Below are 21,350 nucleotides of genomic sequence, written 5' to 3' on the forward strand. Positions count from 1 at the left end.
TGGAGGTTGGTGAGTAGGTCATGGGAAGCATTGTAGACCATGAGAAAGGTTCTTACCCGAGTAGTGGAGAGTCACTGAAAGAGGTTAAGTAGGTATGATCAGATTTTATTTTTATAACCAGTCACAGTGGCTGCCATGTGGCCCACGAGAACATGAGTAAAGGTGCTGGAACCAGTGGAGAATGTTGATATTATACAGGTAATGGTGGCCTGGGCTAGAGAGATGTGGTCATATTCCATTTCAGAGGTTGTATGGAATGGATTTCTTGACTAACTAGGTTTGAGAAGTGGGGGAGAGAAATAATCAAGCTTGATTTATGAAAGGAGGACAGCCAATTAGGCCTCAGATTTTATCTCAGTGAGAAGAATTAGCACAGGCTTTTTATAGGTCTTCTCTCATGATCTCCACATGACCTAGAAGTCAGTAGTCTGTCTGCCTCTCTGTCCCACCCTCTCCCTTTTTCTTTCTCTCTTGAATTATTCAGGGCTTAAGTATTTCCGGCTCTACCAGTTGGCACATAGTTGGCTCCTAATAAATGGATGTCAAATAAGTAAAAAAGATCAAAAACTGCACGGATGATTTCCAATCTCCCAAATGCCCTTGCCATTCACTCCTATAGGGTGCTCTGGTTCATGCAGTGCACATGCCACGTGACAGTTCCTAGTACCCTGAGGTCAGCTGATCTGAAGCAGCACTTAGCAAAGGTCAAGATGGGAGTGATATACACAGGGACTCTACTTAATGATTTTTAAAAGCTTTTTATTTTGAGATAATATCAAAGAGTTGTAAGATAAATACTAAGAATTTTCCAGAGGCTCTTCTTTAGCCATACCAGTTGTTAACATTCTGCCACGCTTGCTTTATGACACTCCTCATCCTATAGACATGGAGATGGCAGTGCAGGTAGAGATTTAGAATTCTTCTTAGCCAGTTAATTGCAGGCATCCTTCCACCTCTAGATACTGAAGTGTATGTTTTATAAAAACAATGACATTCCTTACATAACATAGTATAATGATCGACTCCAGCAAATTTAACCTTATGCAGTCTCTTTTCAGCTCTCACCCACCTGTCATCCCAATAATTTCATTTATGGCACTTTTTCCAACCTGATCCAGGAGCCAATCCAGAAGGCACTGCATTTCATTATCATGTTGTTTTAGGCTTCTCTAACCTGGAACAGTTCCTCAGCGTTTCTTTGACTCTCCAGACATTGAGATTTTAGAGGCGAACAGGCCAGTTGTCATGCAGAATGCTTCTCATGGTGGTTTGGCCTGAAGTTCCCTGGTGCTTAGCTTCAGATTGTGGATTTTGGGCAGGAAGGCTGTGTAATGACGTCAGGTCCCTTGTGGAACACCTGTCACAGCAGGAGGAGAGGCATGAAGCCCATATAGATACACCTCAGAGATGTTGTGGGTTCAATTCCAGTTGACCACAATAAAGCTAGCAGCACAATAAAGTGAGTCACTCAACATTTTTGGTCCCTCAGTGTACATAAAAGTTATAGTTACACTACACTGCAGTCTATTAAATGTGCAATAACATGTGTCTGAAAAAATGTACATACATACCTAATTAAATGTGACATAGAGACTTAGAGTGAACACCTGCTGTTGAAGAATGGCACCCATAGACTTGCCTGGCACAGGTTGCTGGTTTTATCTTTCATTTGTAAAAACCCAGTATCACTGGAGCACAATAAAGTGAAGCCCATTAAATGAGATTTGCCTGAATGTCTCGGGCCTCGGGATGTTAATTTTGATCACTTGGTTAAGTTGATGTCCTCTGGTTTGTCCACCCTAATGTTACCTTTATCCTTATAACGTGTAGGTTATAAGGATACTTATAACCATTTAAATGGTTAGCCATTTTAAATGTTACTAAACTTTATGTCCACAGTCTTATTTTTAAAAGTTGCATTTCCCCCCCTTTCTTGGCAGTGTTTCAGAGCACTCTGCTGCAAGGGACCACCTCCTGCACGACCAGAATATGACTTGGTTTGCATAGGCCTCACAGGCTCTGGCAAGACCAGTCTGTTATCGAAGCTCTGCAGTGAAAGCCCTGACAACGTCGTGTCAACCACAGGTGGGTACTGGGTCAGGGTCCCATTCTTTAGCTTTCTCATGACATTCTCTTTTCTTCTGCTTTTGGAGGACACCACTGTTCCTCCTCTCTTATTTGTGGCTAAATGCTTTAGTCAGTTTATTTCACTTTTGGGTATTCTCTCTGTTTTGCTTTGGGTGTTCTCTAGTTGGTCATTTCAATGCCACTGAGTAAGTCAAGCTCAGGAAAAATTAATTCCAAAGAATCCTGAGCCCTGGAATTCTAGGACTGTAACAAAATGGATTCATCTTGGCCCCCTTGAATCTCACCTTCCCTGTCAGTGTCACTCCAGCCTACTTGTTTTAGTCATGTACTCCCCAGAACAGTACACCTGATGGAATCTGAATCTCCCCTCAGGATTGTCACATAGAGACTGGGTGGGGCAGAAATCATTGACTGAATTTGCCATACTGTTTCCCGAGATGCCCAAGAAAAGTTGGTTTAGGCTTCTCAATCTAGAGATTTCACCCCTCAGGATATTTGGCAACATATCAGAACATTTTATTTGTCACAGCTGCAGGAGGGTGGCAGTAAGGCCTTATGGGTAGAGACTAGGGGTGCTGCTAAACACCCTAAAATGTACAGGACAGACCCCCACCACAAAGAACTATCTTGCCTCAAATATCACTAGTGCCACTGAGGAATTTTGTTACTCTCCAAACACTGCTTCTTTCTCTTCTGACAATGAAGGAGGAAAAAGAATGTCAATTAGAAAAAATAATGGAAAAACAGTGTAAGGGGATGAAGACAGCTGCCGTAGGAGGAGAGCCTATAAGGAGGGAGTTTGGGCTACAACTTTGCCTGGGCAAGTTGAGCAGATTGCTCTTCAGCCCACTGGTTTTGAGCACCGACAGTGGGCTGATCTAGTATTTAGAACCAGGAATAGCAATGGCCATGACATATGCTAGGATACTCAGTCTGCTGGCCACATATTTATTAAGGTTGTGTCCAGAAATATATGAAGGAAGAGCAGCCATCAGTGTTGCTTGAAATGGGGAGAGGGAAGAATGTAAACAGGAGGAATTTTCTGTATGGAGGAATTTGCTCACTGAAAATTCTGTATGGAGGAATTTTCTACATTGAATCCTGAAGGATAAGTAAGCCTAGCAGCCAAACAGAAGTGAAAGTGAAATGGACAAAGAAAGGATTTCTGGGCAGAGGGAAAGTTTGTGTGATTGGTACCTCTTGGGGACCACATTTCTGTGTGGCTTTAATGCATGGTTAATAAAATGCCAGAAGACCAATCACAAGAAGTAGGCAGTGACCCATTCTTGGCACCTTTTCTACCATGCTCAGGAATTTGAGCTTTTCCATTAGGTAGTACAGAGATTTCAGAGTATTCTAAACAAGGAAACTGTATGATCAAATAGCCCTGGAGAGAATCACGGTAGCCATGATGTGGGGTTGCACTGTGGTATGTACCCTTTCGCTGTGAACTGAGGCAGTGATGGGGGTGGGTGATAATAGATAGGATACTTCTTAGAATTGAGAGAACTTTGTGGCCAGTTGGATTTGGAAGGTGAGAAAGAGAAAAAAAAAACAAGGGTGACTTAGGCCCTGGCTTTGGTGGTGGGTGTATGATGAAATTATTAACTATCATTTGCAATAAGTAGGAAAAATATTGATGACCATATTATATCAGCTCAGATTTTTCCACCAAATAAGTTAGGGGAAAAGTTTAGGTTTTGAGAGCTTTTCAGATTTTAGAACTGTAGATAAGAAACTATGGATCTGTAAAGAGACAGAGACAACTTGATTCAAGAATAAGGAAAAGAGGGAGTGTTCACGATGACTGGAGAGACCATCAGAGGCCCCCTTGGTGAAGCCTTTCCTTACTACCTTCCTTTTCTCCAGACAGAACGGAGCACTGCTCATTGCATATTGTCTGTTTCTGCCATTTTCTGCCTGCTGTTTACATGTCTATCTCCCCAGCCTGGGGTGAAGCGCCTATGGGCAGAGAGAGCAATTTGCTTGGCTGTGTGCAGCCTGAGCCTGGCTCTGTAGATAGGCCTAAACATAGTTACAGATGTTTGTTGAGTGAATTAGCAGGCCATAGTAAATTGAATCCATATGTTTTTAATAAAGTACCATACCTCTGTGAACCTCATATGTTGTGGTAAGTAAAATTCTTTTTCCATATTTTGTCTTTTAATCACCTGAGGCTCAAAGCTATGTTGACATGGCCATTGTCATATAGCTAGTTTAGGTCTTTAAATGAGCTTTAATTGTATGTAAGGCTTAGGGTTTCTGATGGGTACGTGCACTTGCTAGTTGTTTATTAAATTGTGGGTCTCTTGGGCCTCCATGGTGGCGCAAGGGGTTAAGATGCAACCTAAGAAGCTCTCCCCAGCCTCTGCAGCATGAGTTCAATCCCCCTGCCGGCCAGGGAGCAACCCACATGGCGCAGCAGACCTCTCCTGACTCATCTGCTGCTCCCCTCAGCAGTGTGCTTCAGTCCATCTGCCTGTTCTGTTTCCCATTCTGTCTCTGGTGAATCCTCTCACGCCCCACACCTCTGGCCTGTACCCTAGCTCTTGTATGCATAAATAAATAAATCTTTAAAATAAATAAATTGTGGGTACCTTTTGAGTAAAATATAATTATACAAACTTTGTTAGCTTAAAAATTATTTCTTTTTTTTTTTTTTTTAAAGATTTATTTATTTATTTATACACGCACTGGGTACAGTCAGAAGCGCGGGAGGGTGAGAGAATTCACCAGAGTCAGAGCTGGGAACAGAACAGGCAGAAGGACCAAAGTACACTGCTGAGGGGAGCAGCGGGCGGCAGGAGAGGTCTGCGCTCCATGTGGGACCCTCGCCGGTGGCTGGGGATTGAACCGGTGCTGTAGAGGCTGTGGGCAGCTTCGCAGGCCAGTACTCAACCGCTGCGCCACCAGGGAGGTCCTTAAAAATTATTTTCAAGCAAAATAACTTCCCCCAAAGAGTGCAAGGATAATACAAAGTCTACCTTTTTTTTTTTTTTTTTTTTTTTTTGTTTATCAGAGATGTAAATAAGAAACACTGCCAATGGGAGAACAATTTTTACTTATGATGTAAATAATTTGTATAAATAATATTTAATAATTATGGATTATGTTTTATATTTGTTTTTATCAAAATTTTTAATAATACCTGCCTTTTACTAGAACCACTAATAATATCATATGGTAGCTGATTTTTTTTATAGCTTCTTTTCTTTTTTTTGAAAATAATTTATTTACATATATATATTTTACATCATTGTTCATTTTTGTACAATGTTTGCTTTCTTCTCTCAGGTGTAGTCCCCATAGAATTCCCACCGTCAATTCACCCGTGCACCATCACCATAGTCCCTTGTTGATTCTTCTTCCCTGCTTCCCCTGAAGAATGTCTCTGATTTATAGTTGCCTGTTAACTTTTTTTTATTGTTATTATTTTTCCCCTGATCCCTTATTTGGTTCCCCTGTAGTCCTCCTATAAGTGAAACCTCCAATATTTTTCTTTTTTCTTCTGACTTATTTCACTGAGCATTATCTCTTCTATCTCTATCTGTGCTGCTGCGAATGGCATGAGTTTATCTTTTTTGATTGCTGAATAGCATTCCATTGTGTATATATACCACATTCTTTTTTTTTTTAATGTTATTTATTTGTGTGTACAAGAACTGGGGTCTAGTCCAGAAGTATGTGGGGTGAGAGGATTCAACAGAGACAGTGGGGAGCAGAACAGGTAGATCTACTGAAATACACTGCTGAGGGGAGCAGTGGGTGAGACAGGAGAGGTCTGCTGTGCCATGTGGGTTACTTCCCTGACTGGGGATTGAAGTCATACTGCAGTGGCTGGCAATAGCTTGATAGTGCTGAGACTTAACCCCTGCACCACCAATGAGGCCCTATACCACATCTTTTTGATCCAGTCATCTATTTTTGGGCATTTGGGTTGTTTCCATATGTTACCTATTGTAAATAGTGCAGCAGTAAACAAAGGGGTGTAGGTATCCTTTTTTTGTTGTTGTTTATTTTTAAAGATTTATTATTTATTTATACAAGCACTGGATACAGTCAGAAGCATGGGAAGGTGAGAGAATTCACCAGAGCCAGACTGGGGAACAGAACAGGCAGACTGACGAAATACACTGCTGAGGGAAGCAGTGGGCGAGACAGGAGAGGTCTGTTGCGCTATGTAGGACCCTCGCTGGCAGCCGGAATTGAACCAGCACTGCAGAGGCTGCAGGAAGCTTCACAGCCCAGTGCTCAACTGCTGCGCCACCAGGGGAGGGCCCAGGTATCCTTTTGAATTAATGTTTTTGTGTCCTTTGGGTAGATTCCTTGAAGTGGAATTGCTGGGTCATATGGTAGCTCCATTTTTAGTAGTTTGAGGAACCTCACACAGCTTTCCATAGTGTTGGAACAGTTTGCATTCCCACCAGCAGTTCAGGAAAGTTCCATTTTCTCCATATCCTTACCAACATTTGTTGTTGCTAGTTTTTTTGATACGTGCCTTTCTTACTGGTGCAAGGTAGCATGTCATTGTAGTTTTGATTTGCATTTCCCTGATTATTAGGGATGTTGAACATTTTTTCATATACTTGCTGGCCATTTGCTAGCTGATTTTTCTGATGAATTGGTTATGAAATTGGCTCATATGTCAAGCTTCTTTGAATTGCCATGCTGAACCAGGCACAGTGCCTTTCTGGAGGTCTCTGCCACCAAGAAGGCTACATTTAAGAAGATATGTTTTCTAATGATAAAGTGTGCATTTATTCAATATTTGCTATATGCCAGGTGCTAAAAGAGAACTTTTTATGTGCTATAGTTGATGGTATAAATATGAAAGTTAAAAGAAGGAGTGATCATTTCTTATCTGGGGGACTAATAAAAGGCTTCCAGGACATTACATTTGAATAATGGTTAAGAGCTAAGCAGAGAAGAATAGAGTAAGGATAGAAAGCATTGAAAGCATTCAGAGAAACATTAGTGGTTCTATTAGGACCCCAGGACACAGGGCTATAGGATGCGTTGTAACCTGAAGTGACTAGAAAAGCTGTCAAAAGAGATCTGGAATATAGAGAAGTTTCTCAGCAGAGACTTATGAGGTGGGGAGGCAGAATTAGAGGTAGATGTGATATATACTAAATACCAGACAGGAAAGGAAAGGGAAAGAATCGAGGATGATTTAAGTTTACAACCTGGTGATTGAGTGATTTATAAAAAGTAGGGAAAACATGACAGGCAGTTTTAAAGATAAGAGATAATAAGTTTGGTTTTAGACATGTTACTTTTGAGGTGTTGGCAAAACTACCAACAGTGATCCAGATGCCAAAAGACAAGCATTTGTAGAGTTGGGAAGTAGAGATAGATGGTTAAGAGACAACTGAATTGTTGGATTCAGATGGGATTGTTGAGGGATGATGGATAGAGAGAGGGAAGATGAGCGCTAAGCAATAGCAATATTTTATTCATTCTTTCCAGATTTATTGATTGCTTTTAATGTGACTGCTACTGATTTAGGCACTGAGGATGCACCAGTTAACAAAACAAACAAAATTTCCTGCCCTTTGGAGCTTATATTTTAGCATTTGGCAAAGGAATCTAAGCCAGGAAGTTCTGTGTAATGTCATATAAATCAAATATGAACAAGCACTAGGTCAAGGAACTAGAGTTAAATAATATAAACATAACTGAAGTCTGAGAAAGGACCATTGGATGTGATGACACTGTGGTTATTAAAGACCCAAGGTGGGATAGGTGACTAGAGTGTTAGGGTAGAAATGAGAGGATAGTGAGCAAGCAGAGGGAATGAGGTATAGACTATTTTTATTCCTTGGCTAAGATTGCACATAAGATACTTTTTCAGAAAGGCCTACAGAAATAGACAAAGCAGTAGCAAGGGAATAGGAGCATCCTAGTGGACAGAGATGTGATGATGATGGTCAGGGAGGAAGGAAAGTTTGAAGATACTCCAGAGAGGTTAGTGAATACAAGAATGTATGAAGCTTCTCCATTCTTGAAACACCATAAATGGTTTAAGCTCCCACCTGAAACAACAAACAAAAGACTCAACAAAATATCTATGACACAGGTTTTCAGAAAGTGAAATCCCTGAGAGATGAGAAACATCTTTGAGGACTGTTTTATAAATGCCAGTGGATTAAATTTCCTTTTTATGATTTTGAAATATTGAGAAGAATTTCACTAGGCCATTGTCCAAACATCAGAAAACTACCATAGCATAAATTATGCCCTTGGTTGCTGTCAAAGGCCACCCAATCTGTGGATTGTCTTTTGAAACTTCAGCAGTTCTTGGAGCGACCCAAGGATTTCAGCACACACCAAGTATTGGTGTGTTTGTGTGCAAATTCTTGCCTGTTGTGGAGTCGGGGGAAGAAGTTGATCTGTAAAATACTCATGTGTTCTACACAATGAATAAAAATAGACTAGCATCCTTCCCAAAGTTAAGCTTGTTACAATTCCAGAAATGCTGTCCCTGCATAAAAAAATATTTCAAACCCAGCTCCCTTGTATCAGAGGTTTTGTTGGATTTAAGGACTGAAAACCCAAAACAAAAAGTCTGTGCAAACAAATATTTCCCCAAAGAGTTACAAAGTCACATATTTATTAAAGTTTGTGGGGTTAAATCTTAGGGGAGGTTTCAGTCTTACTAATGTAACTTAGATAGGCCAGGAAAAAATGACTGCATAATTTAGGCTTTAGCCATCAGATTATTTGAAAGGAGCCTGGGGAGACCTACCCCTGAGGCCTTCAGCCAAATACTAGAGACCTTTGATGACTGACTCAGTTGTTACTGTTATTTCCTCCTTGTTTAATATAAATAATAGAATCCTAATTTTAGAGGAAACTTTGAGGAGCTGATCTACTGCACTCATCTTGTAGATGAGGGATTTAAGGTCAAGAAAAAAATGTAGCTGGTGAGTCTCAAAGCTGTGGCTAGGACTCCTATGACAGCTTTTGTCATATCCTCACACACCAGCTCCCTGTGGAGGGAATCAGAGGACACCTACTTCTTGAAGAAGAAACAGAGCAGGCCTGTTGTCATGGTTGAGTCAGACGTTGCTCTCTCCTAAGATCCTGACTTTATTAATAAAGTCTATTAAAATAAAGTCTAGGGCCTCCCCTGTGGTGCAGCGGGTTGAGTGCAGTGCTGTGACGCTGTCCACAACCTCTGCAGTGCAGGTTCGATTCCTGGCCAGCCAGAGAGAAACCCACATGGTACGGCAGACCTCTCCTGCCTCTGCCCGCTGCTCCCCTCAGCAGTGTCTTCAGTCCGTCTGACTGTTCCGCTCCCCACGCTGTTTCTGGTGAATTCTCTCACCCGCCCGTGCCTCTGTTCTATACCCCAGTTCTTGTATAAATAAGTAAATCTTTAAAAAAAAATAAAGTCTATTAAAACTTTTCTAAGCACATGCTATTATTTTTTTCCATGAATAAGAACACAATGTAGTATAAACTTGAACACTTATTTTGTTTCTTTGTTGGGTTATTTATAAATGGGGGAGAATAAACTATGGGTTTAATTGATATTTTTTCCCAATCAGCTCCTTTAGTATTTAGGCTCAAAACTGGACAAAATAAGTGAATCTTGCAGCTTGTTAATACATGGACATGGTACTGTGTTGTAGGACTTTGGTAATGAGACCTGGTTTCAGATTTTGAATATATTGATGGCACTTAGTACTATGCCCAACGTACTCAACACCTCTAGACTTCACATCTTTCCTGGAACAGTAGTATAGTCATTTACTTTAAGATTGTAGTGACAGCTAAATTAGGAAACAGATACAGTCATGTACCACAAATGATGTTTGGTCAACAACGATTGATGGTGGTCCCTATGTAGTAGGCTGGATCCTCTAGGTTTGTGTAAGTACACTTCATGGCATTTGTGCAATGATAAAGTCAGCTAACAACGCCTTCTCAGAATGTATGCAGTTGTTAAGTGACACATGATTATATAAACCCTTAGCACAGGGCCTCCCCGATGGCACAGCGGTTGAGCGCTGGGTTGCGAAGCTGCCCCCAGCCTCTGCAGTGCTGGTTTGATCCCCGGCTGTTCCCCGACTGCTCCCCAGCCACCGGAGGAGGGTCCCACATGGCACACAGACCTCTCCTGCCACCCGCTGCTCCCCTCAGCAGTGTACTTCGGTCCTTCTGCCTGCTCTGCTCCCCACTCTGGCTCTGGTGAATTCTCTCACCCTCCCGCGCTTCTGACTGTACCCAGTGCTTGTGTAAATAAATAAATAAATAAATAAATCTTTTTTTTTTTTTTTTAAAAAAAAAAAAACCCTTAGCACAGATCTTTAAATAAACATTAAGATTTTATTGTGTGCCTAGGACGGGCATACAGCATTATTACAATTACTGAGTCATATGTGAGAGAAAATTAACTATAGGAGTTAGATGCAGAAGTCCATAGATTTAATATTTTCTTTGAAATGTCTCTATTTTCCATATATTTTTCTTACTAATTGATAAAATTTACAAGGTGACATTATGGATCCTGGAAGCTTTGATGGAGGGCAAGTAGAACAAATAAACCGTTCTGTAATTACAACTGTGAAAATCACATAGAAGAAAGCCTGTGGGCTGGAAGAAAAAAACAGTCAGCCTATTTTAAGAGCACCAGAAAAAGCTTGCCTGGAGAAGTAAAGTTAAAACACCACCATGAAGGATAAAGAATTTGCCAGAGGAATTTAAAGAAAACTTATGGAGCAGTATGTGCAATGGCCCTGAGATCAAGGAAACATAGCTTATATTTTAGACACTGAAGAATATAACTTGAGGGGGAGATAGTACAAAGTAAGCCTAGAGAGGGTGAGAGGAACCAGATCAGACAGGACCTTGTTGGGTGTTTCAAACTGTATCCCCAGTAGGGAGAAGCTGAGAGAAGATTTTTACTAAGGGAGTGATGTGAACAGGTGAACATTTTGGGAAGATCACTTCTAATGTGCAGAGATGGTCAAGGAGGTCAATAATCCATGTAAAGTATTTAATTAGGAGGTTCTTGGAGTTGTCCAGGAGGTAGAGTGGTTTGATTGAAGTTCTGCAGGGAGGATAGAGAAAAGTGGATATATTTGAGAACTAGTGAGTGCGTAGTTGACAGTCTTGGTGATGGATAGGAAGTGTTGAGGAAGACTCTAAATATTTAGTCTATGAAAGTCCTCAATAAATGTTTTTGATACTACTATAGATCTTATTTTTACACTGCTTTCAGAATATATAAGAACTTGAGGCCCCATATAATTTTGACTGGGAGTAATTTAAAGCATCTATTAGTCATTTGGTAACAATTAGTATTCTGGAATTTTAGTTTTATTAAAAAAAAAAAACAAAAAACACTTTAGGGCCTCCCTGGTGGTGTAAGGGGTTAAGTCTCAGCACTATGAAGCAGTCCACAGCCACTGAAGTGGGAATTGGATCTCCCGCCACAGGAGCTAACCCGTTTGGCACAGGAGACCTCTCCTGTCTCACCCAATGCTCCCCTCTGCAGTGTATTTCAGTCAACCACCCATTCTGCTCCCCACTCTCTTTGGTGAGTCCTCTCCCCCTCCACTGCACCTCTGGCCTATACCCCAGCTCTTGTGTTCATGAATAAATAAATCTTTTAAAAAAATATAAAAAACACTTTATAGCACTGAGTGTCACCTCTATCATTTACAGATAAGGAAACTAAGCCACAGAGAAATTAACTTGCTCAAAGTCAAACAGCTAAGAAATGATACAGTCAGAATTTGAACCCAGCTGTTCTTGCTATAGAGCCTAGCAAGAAGGACTTTACTCCTTAGAGCAACCCTAAAAAAGGTATTTTCATGACTTGACCTTTGTATCTTTACCAAAAACACTGTTAATTTCTCATTTGACCTCACCCAGTGCAATATAAAGGAAGAAAATACAGCTGACCTGAGAGTTGCCTTTCTTAATTGCCCTTCTGATAAACTGAAAGTGTGGCTTTTAATTTTAATTCCCTTTAATCCTTATGAGCATTTCAAATGACTGAAATAGAAAAAATACTGTTTTTTTTCCTCCATGTTTTTTATTGGTTTTTTCCCCAGTTTCTTATTTTCTAGACTGATTATCCAGGCTTTGTCCTCTGAACATTAATTATCATAGCTGTACTATAAAAATAATATGAAGACAGCAAAATGGAAGACTGTATATATCTTTGCAATATAAATCTAGCCACACATGTTCTGTTTGGAGAGAAAACATTTATGAGTATTCTGCAGAAACATTTATATGCCTATAAATAACATTGCTTGGTTACTTTGCTTAGCGTGAATATTTGAGGACATTTTTTTAGTCAGTTTATTATAAGTCTGTGTAGGAATTAAAGATGGTAACAGTGATATGATCTGCCTGTTGGATTAATAAATTTAAAAAAATGTATTTTGCATATGGGTGCGGCAATTTCTGGAAGGATATTACCTCCCTTTGGGTGCCTGCATATCCATATGTAAGCTTTTAAGACTCAGAGCAGATTAAACATTGCTGGTGTGCTCCAGAACTATTTTTTTTTCATAGTTGGGGCATGTCCCATTTCTCTGGAAAACCCTTACTTGAGTTGTCCCGAACATAACCACTAATAGACTGTTTCGCATTTGCATAGGGCTTTTCGTTTTCAAGATTTCACAATCATTGCCTTTTAATCCATATAACATGCCTGTGAGGTAGGTAGATACATTCAAGCATCCAATTCTCCTGCAGGCAAATTTCAGTGCCAGCAGGAGTATTGTGATTGGCACTGACTTTCCCTAATTTCCCAGAGGCCAGACACCTGGAGAGGCTTTCCTGCAGGCCTAGGTACCTGCCAATGTTTAGCCACATGGGGCTGCCTCTTCATTCCTCCTGCTATTTTACTAAGATTCAGTGACTGCATGCACCATTAACTACAATGCTGTGCCGAGTGTTTCAATCTGCATTAAACACATACAGGAATGGAGTATGTTTGGGAAAATTCTTAGAGAGCCGTGTGAGCATGTATGCTCTGTGCAACAAATTTCAACTGTTCACATTTCCATCGCTCCAACAAAAGTACTTTTCATTCATTCAAAACCAGGATTTCTGTTTTTATGTGTCAATATATTCAGGCAGGCAGAAAGCATGCACACCTAATGATTAAATCATCAACAATAAAGTACTGATTGAAATGAAAGGCCAGCGATCATTTTTGTGTGCTTATTTATACCAGGCGCTGATACAAATACATTTATTATCTCGTCCTTACAACAACTCTTTGAGGTAGATACTATCTTTCTGGGTTTACAGCTAATGAAAACCAAGGCTAGTTAGTAGGTTGTGCACATTTGTAGGGCTTATTTAAGCCTAGTCCTGTCTGACTCCAAAGTCACTTTTTAACCATTACTTGATATTCACTGCCTTAAATGGAAGGTATTACATGGAATCTTTATGTGTTGGGACAGTACACAGAAAAGGACAGGTAATGACAGGGTGGACTATAAAGAGGTACATATTGATTTCCTTTTTTATTAAGCAAAGCAAAGCCATGTAATAGAATTGATCTTAGCCACATCAGACTTTTAAACATTTTACCTTTCTGGGCACTTATGACTGACTTCAAATGAAAAGTATTTCCGTCTTCTCTTTCACAGTGTTGATAATTTCTTTAAAAGGGGACTGCATTGTATTTATTTTGCAATCTTATATATTAAATAATACTTAAAACCTTAAATTGCTTAGCTGTTCAGAACTCATTGACTAAATTAACTTTTAAAGATTGGTGGGGCTATAAATTTGAAAATGAAGTACTTATATATGGTGAAACATTCAAATGAAAAAAAAGAATCTTGTATTTAAGCTCTTGAGAGCCCCAGTTCTCCCAGGAATCATTACTATTTCCAGGTTTTTTTTTTGTGGATCCTTTAAAAAGTAGTTAATGTATGCATGTGTGTGTGTGTGTGTGTGTGTGTGTGTGTGTAGGTGTACAGGTAGATGCATACTCATGTTGCAGCTGATATGTTTATGTTAAAATTTATAAACCTGATAAACTCTACAATCATAATTTCAGTGACAATAGAAAGTCTTAAATACATAGTTACAAAACTTCTCTGAATATATTTTTATCATGGAAATCATTAATTGCATGTATTATAGAATGATTGCCTATACATAAATAAATAATTATGATTACACTTAAAATATGTGACATAAACCATATTCTTGAAAGAAAACTAACATAAAAACTATGTAATTCTAATATATTTATAATTTACCTTAATTTTCATGGCTGCTGAGTTATATGTGAAGGAAAATTAACTTTAGGAATATGTTAGATGCAAGAATCCTTGTAGATTTAATCTTTTATTTGAAGTTTCTCTGTATTCCTATGTGTTTTTCTTACAATTGGTTAAATTTACAAGGTAACATTATAACAGAACAAAGCAGTGTTTTGAAGAAGGGCGTTATATTTTGCTGTAATACATAACTATGTTTTGAAAAATGATAGATTTTAATATTGAGTTATCAATTTATCTTGGAAATTGTGTTTCTATTGTAAATTTCAGCTATGAAAACTTAATTTGCCTTATAAAGAGGAATGAGTATCGCATGCATTTTTAAAATTAGGTTGCTAATCTTTTTTTGTATTTTTGTTTTCTAATTTTAGGTTTTAGTATAAAAGCAGTGCCATTCCAGAATGCCATCTTGAATGTAAAAGAACTTGGAGGTATATCATTTAAAATCATTTCTATGTCTGACTTTAACTTTTACTCATAATATATTAATGCATTGCATATAGTTAGAGCAAGATGATTTATTATTCTAGTAGGTGTTCCATTTTTGCCATTTCTCTTGATAATGCAATTCCTGGAAATATTTCTTTCTCCTTACATATGATTTAAAGGTTGTTGAAGAATATAAAAGTAATATAAATTTTGTTTTCTTTTGTATGAACTAAAGAATTATACTACTGATGCCATTTTATACACTATACTCTTTGATTTTGTTTTTTCATAAAGTTTATTCTAGAGTGAAAAATATGAAGAAAATTTTAATACAATCACACAAAGTTCTACATTATGCAGCACAAAACCCCCCTGTATTTTAGAGCAGTTTGTATTTATACTGCAGGTTTTATGGTATTAGGTCTTTTTAGAATGTATTTGTTCCGATAATAAATCTTTGCCAGTGGATTCTTTGCTGGCCAACCACATTTATTGGATAGGCTGCACCCCAAACTATACATCACTCAGTCTTTCATTAAACTCTCTGTCTGGGATTTTTTGGTTGTGTTTTATGTCAGTTAGGGTCTTAACCCATGTAAATAGGTTAACAAAGAAATCAGTCAATCCAGTGAACCTACTAAATTCTCTAATGGTGCAGGAAAATGGCAAGTGCTCCAGAGTTGAGTATAATATTGGTGAGTTTAATGACTTAGAAGAAGGTTCTCTTCCATCTCTTTAATCACTTTGTGATATTGACCTTACTCTATTGTTTTTTTTTAAGTTTATTCTGTGACCTATTTTTAACTTGATAAAATTGAAGCACAAACTTTACACCATTTTAATGGTGTTTGATACCATCTTATTTATTTTTGTCATTTCATTAATCTAGTATATTGACTGATCCTTTCAGTTGTTTGTTTTAGAGAGCCACATCTAGGACAAATTTATCAATTGAAGTTTGTTTTATAGCTACCTTTCACTCTTGTAGCATTAATATTTAAAATCAACCATGGTTGGCAAATTCTGATTTTCCTTTAAGATAATACTTGGTTTTCTCATTTTGACTGCAAAATCATAAGACATGAATGTTCCTATAATAGGATAATTTTTATATGAAAATATTAAAAGTCTGTGTTCTTTTCAGTTGAATATTTTAATGTTACTTTGCAATTTCTGGTGACTCTGCTTCTCAGGGGCCAGAATATTAAAGTCAGAAAACACATTGAGTCAAAATATACAGCTTGAGTATTCTGTTGGCTTTTAAATATGGTTAATACTTAGTAATTTATTATTTACAGTAACTTACTGAATACCCTCTGGATGTAAGAAACTATTGATTAGTTGATAAGTTGTTTATTATTGATGTTGTGTTGCATGATATTAGTGAATGTGTCTAGACAGTTATAAAAAGTGAATACTTCAAGGAAGCTATTGTAACCGTGACCTTATACCACTGAAATTTAGTACAATACTTGATCAAATTAGAGGATGAGGTACATAAGGTAGAATTCGTCTGTTCCCAAGCACCAGTTAATCTTGCTAAAAGAACTGTGCCCTGAGTGTTGCTGAAATGAAAATTACAGTGCGAGGATGCCAAGGGCTTCATAATCACAAAATCATGCCTATTTTGTGATAAGCAAAGATAACAGGTAAAAAAAATAGCACTTCAGAGATTGGAACAGGTACATCAGTTCCAGGCTAATGATATGTAACTTTGGCATGTGGTATTGAAGAACAAATATCTAGCCTGAGCACCATATTCTTTTATCTCTCATTATAATAGCTCTGTTTTGAGATGAGAGGCAGTTTTAAGAAGAAGGTGAGTTTCTGAGCAGAATCTAATTGGTCAGAGACCAACAATGGGGAGAGTTCCTTCCTTGATGGTTCATTCACTAGTTCCTTTAACAAATATGTTTTGATGATCTACACCACCTGAAATAGGAGTGGACACTAGGTGATGTCTCACCCAACAATGCTGGCAAGTAGGCTAACATGTCAACAGTGAAGCTTTCCTATCATTTAGAGTGTGTCTTATATACCAAGAGGTTCATCCCATTATAAGCTATGTGACATTTAGGAGAATTATGACTCTTAAAATCAATGTGTTTGAGAGAAAGTTGTTTGACTGAGAATTTGGACGTTTAAAAGGATAGGGTTGAGTGCTTTAGGATCAGTATTGACAAGAGACTGTTACATCTTCCATGTAAAAACTCCTGTAACTCACATTCACATAAAATTTTCTCATATGGCATTTTCTGTTCACACAATCATTCTAGCACAATTGTGTGATAAGCATGACCCTGGGGGCTGGAAATAAAAGATATTTGAAATGTGTCTCTGTCTTCAAGGAACTCCTGGATCAGAGATGGAGATATTCATGGTAACAATTGAAAGTGATGTAAGTTTTGAAAATAATGAAATTGGGGGGAGAAGTAAACATAAAAGTACAAAGTAAGTGGCAATACAAATATAGACATCATCACTGCAGCCTGTTGGTTTGATGGGCAAGTTTTCCTTTCTATATTTTGAGAATAACTTACTCTCAGCTTTTCTGTCACACCTACCAGGCTGCTCTGCCTATGCTTATCTCTATGTGAAATTGGAACTCTAGATTATCTTCTGTATTTTCTATTTTCCCTTATTCCCACATCTCACCCCCTACCTATTCTCATTCAATCTTTGTAGTTTCATACATAGAGGAGATGCTACCTTTATCTGAAAGATAATGAGACACAGACTCCTTAGACACAGATTAATTGAGTTACTTGATCAAGATTATTTGGAGAAGTAGGTAGAAATCAATGTGAGTGCTTGTGCTTAACCATTGTGCTCTATACATAAAGCATTTTATGCAGTGGCTGCCGCAAGAGAAGTGCTCCCACGTGTCTGTTGCTGTTTTTTAATCATCATTGCATACACAGTTTAACATCCTCACTTGCTGGTATTATTTCCATTAACAATGTATTGATTAAAATATGAACACCTGCTCTGCTCAGAAACTTTTATAGGACTTAATCTTTCATTTATTCATTCAACAACTATTACATATTATATGCCAGACTGAGTTCCAGAAAGTGGTGGAGGTTATAGAGCATCAAGACAAGCACAGGCTCTGCATAAACTAGATAATAGGCACTAGGAGAGACTCTTATCCCCTTGGTTAAAGCTAAATATTACTTCTTATAAACCTCGAACAAATTTCTAGGTTAATCTCTTTGTACCTGAAGGGAATTTTAAAATACCATCCAGCAAGGCCGAGTGTTAATTCTGATCCCTCTGAAGGGCATTCTGTATTACTGTGTAGTGAACTTTTTTTTTTTCCTGCATGCATCTTTTTTCATTTGGGAATTTTTTTATTTTGGTTAAAACTAATTTAAATCCTTTCTCTTTTAGTTTTAATTAATTACTCTGCTTGTCTTGCTCTGAATTGTTATTATTTTTCTGGATGTCATGCAAGACACATCAGGGATCTTGGATAGACAGAAGGATTAATTATTCAAGTAATTCTCCTTCTTCCCCATGACTTGTTTCATAAGCTCAGCCATTTTGTATGATTCTAGGCAAGTTGACCTCCTGTATCTCTATTTCCTTATCTGTAAAATGTAGAAATAATAGTTCTACATCATATAATCCTTGTGAAGACTAAATTAGTTAATGTAGGTCAAATACGAGACATCAGCTGGCTCATATCTAACATTTTTGAAAGATTGATTTTATTATAATTGCACCCTCCTTTGTGCCCTCCTCCCACCCCCCAATCTCCCTAACCCCCCCATCTTTTAATAAAAGCCTTTTCCAAAGTCCTAAAAGTTACACAAATCACTTATTGATTGCTTCTTCTTCTTCTTTTTCTTTTTTTAAAGATTTATTTATTTATGCATGCAAGAGCTGGGGTACACGCCAGAGGTGCTGGGGGTGAGAGGATTCACTAGAGACAGAGAGGGGAGCAGAACAGGTGGATTGACTGAAACACACTGCTGAGGGGAGCAATGCAGGCCAGACACTGAAGGGGTGTGCTGAGCCATGTGGGTCACCTCCCTGGCTGAGGATCTAACTTGTGCTGCAGCAGCTGCAGATTGCTTCATACTGCTGACGATTAACCCCTTGTGCCACCACGGAGGCCCTGCTTTTTCTTCTTGCTTTTTCTTCTTGCAGTCATTCTTCTCCTTCACAGACCAGGTGATCTTTTCTTTCATTGTGTTACACTTGTTGAAATAGAAAAGGCCTGGTTGGAGGGTTTTGGTTAGCTGTCGGGCATATTGTTGGCACTCCACAGGCGTTAATACTACATTTTTTTTTGTCCCTTTCTAGTCACTTTTCCTTGTTTTTAGATTCCTCGTGAAATAATATCTTGTTAAAGTGCCTCTTGTTTTTTTCTCTTTGTCTTACTTATTTTCACTACATTGCTAAGGTAAGTGAAGCACCTGGCATTAGCTGGGTGGAGAGGAGTGGTCCACACTGCAGTGACATCACAGCTCTTAGAATTTTTCACTTAGAAATCTCCAGTTCTTAAATCTACACATTTTTATGCTTTCTTAGATAATTTTGTTTGATTTTGAAATTTCATTTGCAAACTGATAGACTCTCAAGAGGGAATTTTTGCTTCTTAACTTGCTTGGTTTATTATATTTATTGGAGAAGTATACGGATGTCATCATATTGTTTTTTTTTTCCTGAACTGAATCTGAAACTGTGATTGGTTTTGTCAACCACTTCTGAATTGTTTCCCTACCCACATTCCAGCCACCATCCCCACCCTGTATACTCGTTGGCAGTCCTGTCTCCCCAGTTGACACTGGAAAAGACAAAGAAAAGCTAAAATGCATTTCGTTATCTTTTGCACTTCAATATTCATTGCTGCTAGTTGTCAATCAAGGGAAGTTCATGAAGACTTTTGTATGCACTTTATTTTTTTCTTCTAAAGAAAAGACAACTTTTCTTCTTCTGAAAGCAGTGAAGGGAGGATGGAAAATGCAAGTTGTGTTCATTTACCCATTTATATGAGCCCATGAAATAATGATTGATTTTTTTGAGGCTTGTCAGCTAAGCCATTTTCTTAAAGGTTCCTTCTTTCAGCAGCCAAGCTGTTATATGAAACAGATGTTGACTCTGTCCTGTTTCTTTGTTTGCCTGGAGGAATACGCCTCCTCTTAGTGAAAGGTGCTGTTTCTTTGTATCCTGCTAGTTATCTCCGGGTGCTGTTAATCTGTCCAGGTCATTTGCATTTCTTAATTTCTCCAGAAACTATGCAGGACAGACTTCTTGACAGGCAACCCAGAGGGCACTACTGCCTGCTTCTTTAAGCGTCTGCTTTTTTTACACTGACCATTTGATATATTTTTTTTTTTTTACCAAAATACAACTTTGTTCCTTTAGGATCTCCTATTATTAAAACTTACTTTGCAGGGAGAAATAGCTCTTTAATTTTTATGTATTGTATTCTCATAGTCCTATGTATATTAGGATCATTCTCTCCGTATGCCCACTACTACTTTTCATTAAAAAACATTCTGGGCCTCCCTGGTGGCACAAGAGGTCAAGACACAACCTACGGTGTTGTCCGCAGCCACTGCAGCACAAGTTCCATCCCTGGCCAGGGAGCAGCAGACCTCTCCTGACTCACCTGCTGCTCCCCTCAGCAGTGCATTTCAGTTAGTCTGCCTGTTCTAATCCCCACTCTTTCTCTGATGAATCCTCTCACTCCCCACACCTCTGGCCTGTACCCCAGTTCTTGTATGCATAAGTAAATAACTCTTTAAAAAAAAATTCTACCTATGAATTTTATCTACCATGCTGAGAATCACGTGAGACAATAAGGTCAGAGGAATCAAGACATTATAAATCAAGAAACTGTCTTGCAGTGCATATTATGGCCACAGAGCTTTAAGAGACAGGTGGTATTGCATAGATTTCTTGCTGCTACAAGAACAACTTGTCATTTCAAGCTGTTTTTAACATCTTCAAACATGGGTGTCAGTGGGAGAGGTGACAGTAAACTGATCCTGGCAAAAGAATTTGACAGCATAGAGTGGGGACCCAAGTGAGACCAGGGCCATTGAATACTTTAGAACCATACTGTCAGCCGAACGACAGTCAGCTTCACCCAAGTACAAGTTCCTATTCTGTATTAAGTAATTACAAGGAAGGAGTGTGATTTAGCAAGTAGTGTAGCCTGAAGATACCCTTTTCTCTCTGCATGTGAACTTGTTTTCTTATCTGTAAAATATAAGTTTTAATAAATCATCACTATTTATTTCCCAAGGGATTGGGCTGGAAAAGAAAAGTTAAATTACCTAAAGCACCTCAAGAGAGATTCTTTAAGAATAGATGGTGGTATTTCTACTAATTCTCTTTTTATAGTTGTGGTTCCAGTGTGATATGTAATTTTGAATGATCAAAATGTCTTGATATAGTTTCCTTATTTAGGAAAAGAACCAAGCCTTTCTGGAATGGGAATGGTCAGTTAACTCCTGGCTCTTTGAACTCTGTACTTTCACACTTAGTCTTAGGCCGTACTAGGAGAAATGATACTGGTATAAAGCCAAGACACTTGGATATGAGTTAAAA

At 38.4% G+C, this 21,350-nt stretch overlaps 1 protein-coding gene across 4 annotated transcripts in view; it reads left to right on the top strand.

Moving 5' to 3' along the window:
• ARL15 (ADP ribosylation factor like GTPase 15) overlaps positions 1 to 21,350 on the top strand; it is a 379,011-nt gene that overhangs the window by 124,351 nt on the left and 233,310 nt on the right. For all 4 annotated transcript variants that reach the window (XM_054687937.1, XM_054687938.1, XM_054687936.1 and 1 more), the window contains 2 exons: positions 1,941 to 2,085; positions 14,726 to 14,785. In XM_054687937.1, the coding sequence (XP_054543912.1) occupies positions 1,941 to 2,085; positions 14,726 to 14,785 (205 nt within the window). The remainder of the gene's footprint in view (positions 1 to 1,940; positions 2,086 to 14,725; positions 14,786 to 21,350) is intronic.

The sequence above is a fragment of the Talpa occidentalis genome, unplaced genomic scaffold (assembly GCF_014898055.3).
Source record: "Talpa occidentalis isolate TD23 unplaced genomic scaffold, MPIMG_talOcc4v2.1 talOcc4.6, whole genome shotgun sequence".
NCBI lineage: Eukaryota > Metazoa > Chordata > Mammalia > Eulipotyphla > Talpidae > Talpa > Talpa occidentalis.